The sequence below is a fragment of the Telopea speciosissima genome, chromosome 11, assembly GCF_018873765.1.
Source record: "Telopea speciosissima isolate NSW1024214 ecotype Mountain lineage chromosome 11, Tspe_v1, whole genome shotgun sequence".
NCBI lineage: Eukaryota > Viridiplantae > Streptophyta > Magnoliopsida > Proteales > Proteaceae > Telopea > Telopea speciosissima.
In genome coordinates, this window is record NC_057926.1 from 16,543,515 (window position 1) to 16,559,216 (window position 15,702).

Here is a 15,702-nt window from a genome sequence, read left to right on the forward strand (position 1 = left end):
TCGACCTAGAATGCATACGAAACACAGCCTAAGATTGAAACCAAATGGCAAACTCTAATGCAAGCTGACCTCACTTTTTCTCAAACCCCAACCCCCTCTTCCCGTGCAGGCGGGGAGAAGGAGAGCAAGGTACAGCTTGAATTTTGCTGCACAAATTCTGGCCATTTTAAGTTGAGATTGAACACTTCATTGAGCATGGCTGGTAGATTTACTCATCAACCTGAGATAAAATCTGGCCAATCCAAGGTAAATCAGTCAATTCTGTCGCAGTTTTGGACTCGGATCCAAAGCACAGCCTTTTGAACTGACTGCGTCAGGCAACAGAGGTTGCTCTCTTTTCTTCTTCTTTTTTTTTTTGGGGGGGGGGGGGGTGTGGATGGTTCAACCTGCTGGTTTCTATAAAATCAGTGATCACACAGAAAGATCAGGAACCAGAAACGTTTGACTAGTTCTGGATCAACCCGCCACTCCAACCGCAAATTCTTCTTTTTTTCTTGATTTGATACCTCATCTCTTTTGGTAAGGTAAACGGGCTCCAGTGATATGCACACGATACAAAATAGAAATTTTACTTGACACAAATACTATTATACACTAAATACATGTCAAACTAATATCAGGATAAAAACAAGCAACAAAGCTGTGGGTCATCATTGAATAGCACAGATATGAAGAAGCCGCAAAATTCAATAGCAGCCTCATCAGCAACTATTGGTAGTCCAGGGGTTCATTCATTTTCTGCTATGAAGTTGGGCTGCTCACCCTGACAGAGGTACTCATCACAGACAGAAGCTGATCCCCAATCTTTTCGAAGCCGGAGTATGTCTTCTGTGAATGTTGATCCTGACGATCCGATGAACACACTTGACAAAGCACAGATGGTCTTATCCAGCATTGCTTCAACCTTCCAAATGAAATTGGTAGAAATTAGGGAAATTTTCTATCTTCATTCAAAATTGCGAGTGTGAATTGAGTGAGTTTTGTATCTGTTAAAAACTGTAATCATCAATCTGATTAATGATGATAAACATCTGGCGGTTCACCTTTTCCTTAGACCTCCTATCATTATTCCTCAAGCTAAGGCTTTTGATTCCCCCATTTCCATGTCCATAACCTAGGTACCAATCTATAAAGCCCAAGCCCCAAGGACAAACTGAAATTTTGCCACAAGTCTGCTCCACAGTACTCGGCAAGATTTTGAGCAGTAGAGTTTAGACAGACAAAATGTCACGATAAAATGAGTTCATATTCTTAGGTTCTGCCCTATACACAAACACATTTTAGAGCAATACAACCCCATACATTAATGGGTCTCAATAAGTTCATGGATCAAAGGTTATGGAATTGTTGCAAGCCCATCTCTGGCAGGTTGATCTATGTCACATCTAATGGTAGACACTGCCCATTTAAAAGAACCTTTTCAAGAATATGCAAATTGGTGGCCTATTTAGTACAAAAACAAAATTATGTTGGGCTCTCCATCTTGAGTATTTTCACTGAATAAAAAAAGGCAGCACAATCTCACCTGGGAATCGCCTTCGAGGCCATGTCTATAGAGCAAGGAATCCCATTTCTCAGCAGAATTGCGAGATGGCCGTTTGACTAGTGGTACAACTTTACCATTCAGCATGACAAGTGATTGCAGTAGATCAGTTTCACTTTCAGCTGCATCTGTGGACAGATAGATTACTGGTGCATTGGCCCTTTCCAACACTCGAGTAATGCAATCTGCTGCTTGAGGAATTGGGAAAAAGCAACTTGTCTGCTTAGCATTACTGAACAACACAAAGAAGCATTGTTAAAGAGAATGCTAAAATTCTCTGCAGGGGCATAATAGCAGTCCAGCACTCTTTAAAAAAAGGGAAAATATCTACCCCCTCCCCTCTAAGTTTGCCTAATATCAATCCAGTACCCAAGTTTTGAAAAATATCTACCCCCTCCCCTACTTTATAAAGATTATATCAACCGTACCCTGAATGTTAAAAAACGTCATTAAGTGACGACATGGCATGTCCAATTTTTTTAAAACCCCAAATTACCCTTAATAAAGTTTAATTCCAATTTTGCCCTCTTCAATCCCAAAACCCCTTTTTCGTTTCTTCAGCATTTTCTTATTCTTCTTCCTCACCGCCCCTGCAACATCTTCGTTCCTCTTCTTCCTCTCTGCGTTTCTTCCTCTTCTTCTTCTTTTGCCAGCACCACCATCATAGCCACCACTGCTGCCGCTGCCGATCCTCTTCCACCGCCAGCACCACCGCTGCTGTTAATATTTCTAGGATCAAGAGACCTGAACCTGAATGCCCCACGAGCCCTCCTGGTCATCAGTCTTCTAGCAATAATGCAATTAGATCTTTTAATTGGCCACAATAGCAAGGACAAGTTCGTTGATTTTGGGGGTTCGTTCCAATTCTTAATAAATCTTCTCCATTTTATCTCCTTTTGATTTCTATCCTTAGAAATTTTGGGTCTTTTCAGGTGAATATCGTCTCGATCTCACCATTAGTTATGGAGTGGTGCCAGTAATTGTCCCTAGGGTCGCCGGAGTTCATACTTACTGGACATCATTGAGCCAATCCATGGGGTTCTTGAGAAGGTTTTCAAGCGATTTGATGCTAATGGTGACGGCAAGATCTCTTCCACTGAACTTGGCAATGTTCTCAATACCCTTGGCCCTAAGACTTCACCAGAAGAGATCAAACGGATGATGGCCGAGATTGATACTGATGGTGATGGCTTCATCGATCTCCAAGAGTTCGCTGATTTTCATTGCGGAGGTAAGAACGGAGAGGCGAGCACCGCCGGTGGAATGAAGGAATTGAAAGATGCTTTTAATATTTATGATCGGGACAAGAACGGATTGATATTGGTTACAGAGCTTCACAAGGTGTTGAAGAATTTGGGGGAGAAGTGATCCCTCCAGGACTGCTCCAAGATGATTAGCTCCATTGATGCCGATGGTGATGGCAACGTTAACTTTGAGGATTTCAAGAAGATGATGACTAACGGCAGAGCTTCCGCTCATTAGAACTGAATCTGTGAATCCTGACTTCTCCTTAGCTACTTCAACAATGGAACGAAGATATGACTCGACACCATAGATGCTTAATTCTACTTTAGTTTGTTCTAATGTGAATACACCTCCGATTGTAAGGTTTCTATTTCTGTGACTGAATTCATCCCTTTAGAAAAAAATTAACTCAGAGGAAAAACTTTAGAATTAGAATTAGGCTTTCACTTTTATTAAATGTTACTGCTACTACCTGCAAAAAAAAAGTCCATGGGGTTCTACTCTATGAAGGCGAAGACATCGACCCTTCACTCTACGATGCAGAGGCGGTAAGGTAAGTTTGTATTTATATTTTTTTTTGTTAGTTTCTAATCTTCTGCCTCTTTCAATCTCTGTTTTTTATTTACTTTGTTTCTAACCTTCTGTCTTTTCTTGTTGCAGAGACGAGATGGGTGGTGGCCAGTGGACATGGGGGGTGCAGGGGAAGGGGTGGGGAGGTGGTAGTTGCAGAGGCGGTAAAGCATGGGTAGGGGAGTGGGGTGCAGTTACAGGGACAGGGGCGGGTGGGCATGCGGTGCAGTGGCAAGGTGGCGGTTGGGCATGGGAGTGTAGTGGAAGGGGCGGGATGGTGGTTTGCAGAGGTGGTCAAAACCTGCCCTTTTGGAACTGGTAGGGGTGGGTTTTTTTTGTTTTTTTTAAATCTCTCTCGATTTCCCTGTTGCAACTCCAATTAAAAGAAGGGGATTGAGGTTAGAGACGAAGGTAATATCGTCTTTTAATATGTTGTTTTAACAGAGTTAGTCACTTAGGGTACGGTTGATATAATCTTTATAAAGTAGGGGAGGGGGTAGATATTTTTCAAAACTTGGGTACTGGATTGATATTAGGCAAACTTAGAGGGGAGGGGGTAGATATTTTCCCTAAAAAAAATTATTGTATTAACTCTCTACATGATGGTCTAATAAATGAACCACCTCCTGGATGGGATATGGCCTGAAAATTAAATCGAGTGGATCATGAAGTCAAATGAACAGATGCTATGATTAACTATTCAAAAGTCATCATCAAACAGTTAACCATAGGGAAAAATAATTTCAGGTTGGAAACTTCATGAATGGAGAGAGATGCATGGGTGGGAAATCCACCATTTGAGGGTCATATAATTGATGCCTTCTATCCATGATAGAAAGGCAAAACAACATGTTGAAACTTTAAAGGAACAATGTCAAGCAATTTCACAGCTTCCAATATTATGCATAATCATGCCATTTTATTCTAGGTGATGTGAGCAACCAAAACTCCAAAAGTACAATACTGAAACTGCAAAAAGATTAGTATATCAGAAGCCCCTATACACTAACGATTCTTCTCCCCCTGTTATCCCTCTCCACTAAAACCTGAAGGTCCCCTGGGAGGTCATTTACATCAAACCCAACTCCCTGATCCCTGCCTGAAATCTATATAGCCAATCAACCACAGAATTTATCTCTCTGAAACCAAATTCAAAGAGAATTCTGCCAAACCTGGATGCCAGTACATAAAAACTTTAAGGTGAAATGTTGGGTAAAGATTGATCCTCTGATATTATTACAGGTTTCTTTTTCATTTTAATGGCCAGCTGGTTAAGATGAGTCATAGGATTCAGCAATGGAGGTCTTAGGCTAGGATGAACATGGTATTTTATTAGATTTGTTAAAAGAATGATTTGAGTATTCATGGCTGTTGGTAACTGAACTTGGTGGACCCAAAACAATAGCAGGCTGCAATGAAGTAATGATAAGAAACGATAATGTGAACTAATAATAGATTTGGAGCTTGAAAGTTGCTTATTCTGATATCACTTAAACCATTGCTCCCTCTACATAGAACTTGACACAGAAATTAAGATACTTAAATCTACTTGCACGAATAAAACCCTGTAAACAAGTTTTCCAGACATTATCACAACTTTCATCAACTGAAGTACTCTACCAACTAATAAAACCTCAAATTGAGAGTGAAACTTTGTAGTAACAAGATGCATCAGCGAAAAACTAGCTTGGACATTTCAAAATTTATCAAATTAATGAAAAGCAGCTAACCCTCTCTGCTTCACTAAACATACAGACCTATCTTGCAACTCCAAATAGAGAACGATAAGTACTCACCACTCAATTGACATTACCCCTGCCGTTCAGTTCAGCAGCTCTCTTCGATTTTTCATCCCCATTCTATTGGAATATTGCATATTGATAATATTGTTTTGGTGATTCTAACATGTTTGTCGAGTGATGAAAAAGCTAGGTCTCAAATATGTATGCTTTTCCAAATGTCATTCAAAGGACCATAATCATAGTTGTCAAGGCAACTAGGCGACCCAAGGCATTGGAGGGGGGCTAGGCAACAAGGCACTCGCCTAGGCGTGCAAAATATGACTATATGCAATATAGTAATGGTAATTTTATATAATTGTGCTTATATGCAATATAAAAGCCATATCAAAGCAATATGATATAATTATGCTAGTAATGACCTAATATGAGAAAATCAATATATAATAAACAAAGTATAGGATGTAGGATAAGCATGTTCATTGAAAAACAAAGCCATAAACATAAATCAACGTAAACTCATGAAGAATCAACTAGGCGTGCTGTCACCTTGGACCCAAGAAAGAGCCTGGACCCCTAGGCTCATAATGACGAATAAGCGTTAATCTGGGCAACTCCTCTGAAGTATCAAGACCTCAAAAAGCCAAGCAAGTATTGATCACTGAGATATACAAGCAACAACAGCAATTTCCAAGAGCAACCAAGTGTAAGACGACATTCTATGGAGATCAAATTAGAGCTCAAGTGATGTAGATGTGGAAGCCAAGTGTCTCTCTTCACCAAGCATCAATGGCATCAAGTTTTGAAGAATAGAGTCTTAGGTTTTAAGTACTTAGGATCTGCCTTTATTGGTTTATTCTTGGTAATCCTCGGTTGTAACGATTCCTCCACTACTTTGGCCTAGACCACCAATGGTTGAACCCCTGCCCTGACTGGACTAATTAATGGTGTTAACCCTGACTCTTCCTATGTAGAACTTGACCAAGACTTAAACATGGACTTAGAATGGTTGACCATATTTTTGGACGAGTCAAAGAGTCTAGAATACCCTTGAATATCACTAGGCAAGTTGGTCGAGTCTCCTGCCTGAAGCTGAGCTAAAAACAGTGTCATATATATAGGCTTACTGGCCTTACAGAAGAACCTAGGGTCGACCACCGGTTAAGCAAGGTTGAGCGCGTTGCGTGGAAGAAGGATGGCAGTAACTAATGTTATCAGACCTCAAAGGCCCACGAGGTCAACCGCGAGATCACCGAGGTTGACTGCAATGCAAGATAGAATCTTTGAAAAAAATATATAGCAACAGCTTTATAGCAAGTCGACCACGACTGGTCGAGGTCGACAGCAGATGAATCTAACGACTTAATATATAGAAGTTAAGAGACATCTATAAATAGGGTTAATGTGCCTTAATGAACAAGATTTTTGAAAGAAGGTTGATTAAGGTTGAAACCCTAAAAAATAGTGACATGAAAACCCTAGCATTTGAAGGCCATGGTCATACATCTAATCTGAGTATCTGACGACCATCTTGTGGGTAATCGAGTAAGTACTTTCATTGTAAATCTACCCTAGCATAGAGGGTTTGTTTGTTTGTGCTTTCACTTGTTTATTTACCTATTGAGAGGCTTGTTTTAAGTTGAGTTGAAAAACTCAAAAACCGTCACTTGTGAAGTGAGTGTAGGATTGATCTTCCGATAAAGAATCATGTCGTAGGTAGTGAGCTTAGGTAACTACTGGGTTTGTTCTGAATCCAGAAAACATGTAAAGGCTTTATTAGCAACTTAGGAAGCCAATAGTGATAGTGGAAATCCAAGTGTGTGAGTAGCACTTGGTAGTGGATGCATGTAAAGAGAATCCAACCACTCTAACATCTTATGTTTTCCTTAGTATTTGTTTTGTTGTTTCCTTAATCCCTCTTAGTCCTTGAGTGTGTGTAGAAAAAGTGATCAACACAATTCACCCTCCCCCCTTGGGTTGCCGTACAGCAGTCCAACACTTTCTGATATCTAACATCCATCAAAGATGTTAAGCGGTTTATTTATTCAGAGAGAGAGAGAGAGATGCTCATTGACAGTATTCAATGAAAAACTGTCATTCTTCTATACATGGACTATGTAGATTTGACTGAAGAGATAAAGCAACTTTTAATACATTGGCTCCTTGACTAGGATAAGAGCTTATAAGTACAAACATTAAAATCTTCATGGACCATTGTCCTTATCATAGTTGTCATGCCAACAAGGCAACCCAAGGCGGTGCCAAGGCACCTAGGCATCACCTTGGTCGTCTAGGCATGGCAAGTTGCCTAGGCATCACCTTGGTCGCCTAGGATAAGAGCTGACTCATAAGTACAAACATTAGAATCTTCATGGACCATGGGTCCTTATCATAGCTGTCATGGCAAATTGGCAACAAGGCAACCCAAGGCGGTGGCAAGGTACCAAGGCGTCACTAATGTAAAACTAGAACCAAAATAGGTCTAATCCCAGGCAGGATCAAATAGAAAACCAAAAAAAAAATTAACCAAAGAGAACAATGGAATCTCAAAAGAAACCTTAACCCTCTCTTGAAAACCGATGGCAGGGTTGTCTCTGCTGATTCAGTTGATGGAGATGTACCCTGGCAGCAATGATCTTGATGTAGAATCTTCAAGAAATCGATGTGACAACCTGTTGACAAGAAATTCCAGCACACTTGTAGAGTTTCTTGAGATCAGCTAGGGCAGAATTAGGGCTTAGGGACAATAATTGATGGACGGGGATAGAGGATGGGAATGGGGAAAGGTGGGGTTGGCTACCTCAACCTGGGCATCTCACCCATCCTATCTCATGATTTTCACAAAGGCACAAGCCAATATTTCATTAATCAAATTCGTGTACAATGCTGCTTCCCTTACAAACTTATATAGAAGAATCAAAAATAGACTTAGACACTAAAAAGGAAAGACCTAGCCCAATACTTAACTAATAAGGTAACCTAAACTGACTAAGAAAGTGAAATAATAAAGGAAATAGACTCAAAAACGAGACTCTAACTAAACTAATGAAGTAAATCCCGTTTTCCTACTTTCTAGCTATATTTTAGGTTCATTAAATTGGCTAATTACAAAGTAAACCCATGGGATCAAAGTCCCAATACATATATGACCCAACCCAAAGCTTATTTTCAATAAAATAAACCCTTTTAGGTAGACTTATCTAAATCAGTCACCTAGGTCGCCTAGGATAAGAGCTGACTTATAAGTACAAACATTAGAATCTTCATGGACAATGGTTCTTATCATACTTGTCATGGCAACAAGGCAACCCAAGATGGTGGCAGGGCACCTAGGCGTCACCTTGGTCGCCTAGGCCTGCACATACAAAGGGAGGATTACTAGCAAAATATGGGATTAAGTGAGGATTACATGTAAAATCTGAAATTTTAAAATTTTAAGGTATAATTTTTAGGGGGTTAGAAGTAAAATATAGTAAATATACTAAAAATATAATTTTAACTATTAAGTATCCTAATCTAACCCAAATACCTAACTAAAAAGGACTACTACACTAAACAAACTGTACAGGATTAAGTCCCCAACTATGGGCATAAAAGAGGCCCATTACATCAATAAACCCAAAGTCCATAGAACCGAACCACGGGCCAAAATAAAGTCTTCCAAAGCCCGATTGATCCAATTGGACAACCTTAACTGCATCACTTACTTCTGGATTTGATTTTCCTATTTAACTTGCTTTCTTGTGCAGGCTCAAGGTTAAGAAAAAAGCACGCTAGTGATTGTCACATCATACACCATTGAAATCCTGTATGCACCATGGTAATAGCTGTCAGTGATTGTCATGAAACGTTCTTGCCCCGCAGTGTCCCAACTCTGAAGTATAATAGTCTTCCCATCCTGCTCGAAAGTTCATACTTTAAACTACATTCCAATGGTGCTGATGTATCTTTCCATACATGAATCATCAACAAGTCTCAAAAGCAGACATGACTTGCCAACACCAGAATCTTCAGTAAGTAAAAGCTTGAACAGATAATTGTATGACGCTGAGGAGAACTGAACTATGAACAACTACAGAAATGACGAAGGACTCCTCCACTTCTCCAGCATGGATTCGAAGTGAAACTCATACCTTCTTCGGAAAATATGAAGAGAATCGTGGCAGAGGAAGATGGTAGTTTTGGAGATAGTAAGTGTTATTTTACAAAAATATCCTTCTTATCTAACTGTTTGGGATTTCAATAAAATGACATTTTCAACCTCAAGAGTCACCCCCAACATGATAAAAACAGGGGAATGAAATTTAGGTTCCAACTCATTTTGTGACCAGGTAGGTAACATTTAGCTGGACCCAAACTTAAATTACTTCAGTTCCATTAAGATCTACCATTGATTTCATGATCTAATCCTGCAAATTAAAACTTATAAAGCCATTTAGTTTTGTTTTTCTTCGGGCAGAATGCACAGTTTCATTCACGACCGCCTCATATAACAAATATAAAGCTACAATGTTAAATCTACAGTATAAAATTTTTGTCACCACTGACTACTAAAATTTTTAGAGCAACCACTTCCTACCACAAACTCTTGTTTCCACTTTCCATAAGTGCTTCATTCCTAGTTCATGCAGACTAAGATGTGTATGCTACTAAATATTGTAATAGATCATACTGTTTCATACACAGTAATAACACATACAAGCACAAACAAGTCAATGTAACATTAAATTCTAATCTTGCAACACTCAATAACAATATGTTACTCCACAAGGCAAAAAATGTAACATACCAGAATTTCAGATATCCATGTCGACGGAAATGAAGGGCTATGAAGTTCTTTCCCAAGAAAGTTTGAATAAACCGCTGGGCTGTAAGCTTAATAAGTCGATTTGGCTCAATTAGACTCTTGCAGTTGTGAGCAAGCGGACCACCTGGCTGCATAAACCAATCTTGCTCCACCCTGGAATAAAACACATCCCCTATTGCAAGAACATCATCATTAGAAGAAAACTTTGCCTTAACATCTTCCACCGTTCTTTCTTTTGGCTCCTTGACATTCTCAACCCAGGCAGCCTCCAGCTTACCCATAGAGAGTCCTAGATTTTTTAGCTTCTTAATATGTTCTTCATCCACATAACAAGGCTGAGGCAATGAGACATAACAGACAAACCTATCTATGTGCAAGTGATTCTTTTTTGCTTCAGAAAACTCTTCAAAGGAGACGACAACCTTTCTCCCGAGACATTTATTTACGTGATCAATATCAATAACCCGGCTGTACTGGTAATCGACTTTGGGGCTTGGGATGACTAAAGTACGACCAAGAAAAGCTGCAAAGAACATATGTTTTTCTAGACAAATCAAATGGTTAGACATCTGGCCAGAGACACAGATAGCAAACAAATACTTATTAGATTTAGGTTTCCACTCAATTGTCCTCCTCTCTGATCTTTGGTCAACAGTTCGGCACCTATCAAATCGAAAATCGCCGAACACAGGATTTACATTATCATCAACCAATGCCGAAAAGTTCCCACTACGGTGAGGTGACAACAAAGCTTGCTGAATTTCATTATTTAACGTAATCTGCTTAAGCACTGCAGATCTGAAATCATCAAACAGCAATGATGACCGCAAAAGATCCTCCCTTTCCAATCCTGAGTTCGAAGTTGAATTCGAACCAGACCCCAAAGTAGAGTTCGATTTATTCTCTGAATAAACAACCGAATTATTAGATGTAAGGTTCCACATATTAAGAAGCCCCAATTGTTGCTTCCTCAACAAATACAAAGCTTGCAATTCTGCTTCTCTCATCCTACTACTCGTAGAATCGACTCTCACAGTCGTAACGCGACTAAACAAGCTTCTAACATCGACGGAGAAGAGAAAGAAAACTAGAAACAGTGGGAGGCAGATCCAAAGCAGGTACCTTTTACTGAAAGTAAGGTTTTTAAAACGACGAGAGATCTTATTCTTGAATTCCTCAATCTCGAAGCTTGATCTGCTCGGCTTCGTTTCGTTTGGATCGATCAGGTTTTGTCGATCCTCTTCTTCGTCTGAAGAAGATTCTCTATCCATTTATTGTGTAACTGTCACGCAAGAACCACAAGATAGACAGAATTGGAGAAGAATCTGAGCTAGTTGTGGTTTCAGTGAAGCCACATTTAGGGTTTAGCTCACGAGAATATCTGAAATTTGTGGGAAATGTTTAGGGTGTTGAGAAGTGAAGCATGAGAAGCTCTGCAACTCTCCTCCTGTTATACGAACTCTCGCAGACATTGATGAGAGTGGATTTCTCTTCTATTTTTTTTTTGGAATGATTTCTCTTCTTTTATTTTGTTTTCGTTTGGAAATGGAAATAAACCTAGGGTTCAAATTTAACACCGTGGGCCTTATCTTAAAACGACGATTTTTGGAATCTCTGTGAATATCAGGGCTACGCATGCAATAGAATGGAAGTTAAAAGATTCTGATCCAACTACTCAAGGAAATTGCTGATGCTCCACTCTATCTAATCAAGATGCCAAAATAATGGTTCTATCATTACAATCTACCTTCAACCAAAAAAAAAAATCATTACAATCTACCTAATTCTATCTACCCAAAAAAAAAAAAAAAAAAAAAACCAAATTGTAGGTGGTCGAAGGCTTTCAAAAAAAACAGAAAGAACCAAAAAGAAAAATAACGTTCCTTGGTGCCCAGGTCGTGTGGGGATTCAGCTCAGGTTTATGTACTAACTTTCTATTTCGCCTGGATTCCATCCGGATTGAATCTAGAGGAGGAGTGGATTCCATCTAGATGGCATACATGCGTAGAAAAATGTTCTCCTAAGTAAACTGAGCCGGCCATGGTCGCATAGCAACACACAAGAACGCATAGAAAAAAGGGAAATTATCACTGCCGCCCCATACTTTAAAGCACACTCATTAACTACCATAATATCAACCATTACCCAGTTTTGAACGGTGTTAACCTCTGAAATTTCTTTGAGTACCATTACCCAGTTTTGAACGGTGTTAACCTCTGAAATTTCTTTGACCAAAATACCTTTTATCCTTTATTTTTATATTTTTTTTCAGATTTTTTTCTTGTTACAACCACACCGTTGTCTCTTCTTCTTCTTGCAACCACACCCAAACCACCCCACCAGCCTTGCACCTTGCTGCAACCAAGGTACTAAAGCTCAGAACTCGACCTCAACTCAACTAGGGGAAAAATCGAGATCTCGAGATCTTAGTCGAATTGATGCATTTTTTCTTTTTTCAACTCGAAACTTGGGCCCGGTGGGTTTTAGACTTAGTTTGGGTCTGAAACTTGGTACTCAACCTATTTTAGGTCATTTAAACACAATGACACTATCAGATTTTGTAAAACACAAAGTCCAAATAGGAATTTCGATCAGTAAGAAACCAGGACAGGCACTTTATGCCAGAAACCAAGACAGACATTTATGCTTAATATCATTTAAGTAAATGCTTTTTATTTGTATTTCATTTACTTAAGATATTATTCATAAATAACAAATACCCTCTATTGAAGGAGTTGTATATCGGTCAAACTTAATTTGGAGTGCGCGAATACTGTCAAAATTGCTCTGAATGAAAATATTTTTTGGACATCAAAACAATTTTACCACACTTTTGGTTTATAGCAATGTTTTACCATATTAAGATTTATGGAATTTTTATATTTGAGAAAAACCCCAGCATTAGAAAGTTGAAAATTGCATCTACTGTTGAAAATCCAGTTTTATTCTTAAACTGGGGGGTTGACTTTTTTTTCTTTTGGAATTTATTTTTTAACTATTTTTATTGGATTCAAATAGGGGGTATTTGCTTATTTATGAATAATATCTTAAGTAAATGAATTACAAATACAGAAACATTTGCTTTAATGCTATTAGGCATAAATAAGTGTTTGCCCAGATTTCTGGCATAAAAGAGTGTCTATATACCAAGAGATAGGTGTCTGTATACTAAGATTTCTCAGTATACCTAGATTTCCATCAAGATTTCGCCCAAATCTCGGATCTGGCACTCATATAAAGGACTTTGGGTCGAAATATTGAGATCTCGACCGAGATTTTGCACTTTTTTAACTCGTATGACAACTCGACTCGATCTCCCAAAAAAATGAGATCTCGATCGAGATCTCGCGAGTTCTTGAACTATGGCTACAACTCAAACCACCTCCTCCTCCTCTTTTTCTTGTTCTTCAAACCATCCACCCGCCCCCTACCCCTACTGCAATACAACCCACCACCATGATGGATCTTTATCCTCTTAATTTGCTTGCCTGTACTTAACGTCAAGTATATCTAATACAGGGAGGTGGACCTCACATGGACCCCACCTCTGCCAGTGTGTTCGGGCAGGGGGTAGGATATTCATTTCCGCCCCTTGTTAGATGTACTTAATGTCAAATACGGGCAGGCAAATTCAGAGGATAAAAATGCCCACCATGCTGGCCCCCACCATCAAAACCCCCTGAAAACACACCCCAGCCCATCATCTTTCTTTCCCCCTCCCCCTTTCCTAACTCTTTGATTGACTGCTGGTTTTCAGAAACTACCTTACATGCTCTGTTTTTCTGGTGACCAATCAACTCTTCATATTGACGATCGATCACTTTTTTTGTTCACCCATTTCAGTCTCAGACTTGGGGGGTTTCAATTGGTACCCATTATACTGAACCTCAGTTCGAGGGCTTGCAAGACTTGGAAGTTATAATACAGTTCAGATCTGATCTTTCTTTCCTACTACCATATGTTATAGAAGAATAAAATATCAGTTTATATTGACCTTTATTGGGGCTGCCTTTTCTTGCATTCGGTAGGGTTAGAAGTTAGGAATTTATCCCTTAACTTTTACTTTGATTGAATTCCTATCGCATCAGTTTCATTGATCACACCTGAGAAGCTGAGATGGTCGCTGGTTTCGGTTGTGTATGAAAGGAAGAATACGACCCAGTTGATGGGTTGTTAAATGTTACCATGTCTCCTCGCTTTACATAATTATCCTTCTCTTTTACTCTTAACTCAGTAATCCGAAACCCTAAAACAAAAACAATAAATAAATAGAAGTGGTCACCGCCTGAAATAAAGCAACAACTGCACTTTGATCGCTCCTATGGTTGCTTTCGATCAGACCCCAATGGGGTTAGGCCCTGTGATCGAACTCCAATGGCCATCACAAATTTATTTTTTTTTGAACAAGCCTTCACTGGTTCAGTATCATTCAGAGCTGAAGGAAAGGGTTAATGGGGGGAAGAAAGAGAATAAAGGAGAGGGTGAATGAGAGATGATATGGTGAGATCGGTTTCAAAGGAAAGAAATGAGAAAATGGAATAGATTATTGGCAGAATCATATATACGGTTTGGGTTTGGAGAGTTCAGTCAATGAGTTGCTAGGTAAGAGACGAGAAGAAGGCATGAAAAGGATGCGAGTTCGGCAATGATGAGGTTTTTGTTAGTTGTCGGCTGAGTGCGAGGAAGAAAGGTTTGTGGGTGTTTTAATTAAAAGGGTAAATTAGGTACTTAGTAAATTAAGAAGGGCAAAATTCTCTTTTAAAAAATATTAAATTGCTGACATCACCACTTAACAGCTCTTAACTAACGGTAGGGGATCTGTGTGGAATTAGTTTGGTAAAGTAGGGGTGGCGATAATATGGTAGTTAGTGGGTGTGTCTTAAAATATAGGCAAACATTAGGGGTTGGCACCGATAATTTTCCTAGTAAAAATAATAAAATCTTATAATAATAAAAAAAAAGAGGCAAGAAAACGCTAACTGATCATGTAATCCATGCACATTGCGATAGCCAATGAAAGTGCTTATAGAAGCATTGGTATGGTTGTGATTTTTTATTTCATTGGGGGTTTGAACTGTCTTTCCTCATACAAAGATATTGGTTTGGTTAGTGTTTCTTTTTTACCTAAAAAAGTAAAAAATTGAAGTATTTTTACCCACATTCCAATCCAGATTTAAATAATGGAAAAGGCTGGGCACACCACCCACATACTGTAAGCTAGTGTCGATTGCATCTCTCTCTCTCTCTCTCTCTCTTTTGAAATAACCTCCCTACCCTTCATGTATGATGCCCCGTCCCACGTCCCATTGGTGCCGCCTGTTAACTTACCACATGTGAGCGTTGTTCCTATCCCTCTCCCATTAAATTATTCTTTTTTCACCATGTGTGACACGGTTTCAAAACACGATATCGGTTCAACCAATCCATACTAGTGTCGGTTGATGTCGATACTATATTTCGACAAATACAGGATCAATGGAACAATACATGTCAAGGGCAAAATGATCTAAAATTATTTTTTATTCAAAATTAAGGGCAAAACGATTTGATTCAGCCCCGATGTTGCTGGTTTGTAATGGTATTGGTATCAATATCATTACTGGTCGAAATCGATACCATTATAGATACATTGATTTAAATCCCTAGTGGGTGAAGGAAAACTTGATCCATATATTTATTTTTACAGATAAAAAATAGGTCATGATTCGGTGGATTAAAGAGAGGTAGCGTTTGGAATGCATTCTAAGTTGATTTTGCATTCTCAGATGATAAAAATAGTTGTTTTATCGTCCGAGAAT

The 15,702-nt window shown here is 39.1% G+C and overlaps 1 protein-coding gene across 1 annotated transcript; it reads right to left on the reverse strand.

The window, feature by feature from the left end:
• Positions 1-553: 553 nt before the first annotated feature.
• On the reverse strand, positions 554-11,367 carry LOC122645929 (O-fucosyltransferase 36-like). Its single transcript, XM_043839342.1, has 3 exons — positions 9,887-11,367; positions 1,526-1,775; positions 554-904 (listed from the first exon to the last, which is right to left on the reverse strand). Exons 1-3 carry the CDS (start codon positions 11,173-11,175, stop codon positions 728-730), a joined length of 1,716 nt encoding a protein of 571 aa, XP_043695277.1. The 5' UTR covers positions 11,176-11,367; the 3' UTR covers positions 554-727.
• Positions 11,368-15,702: the final 4,335 nt, after the last annotated feature.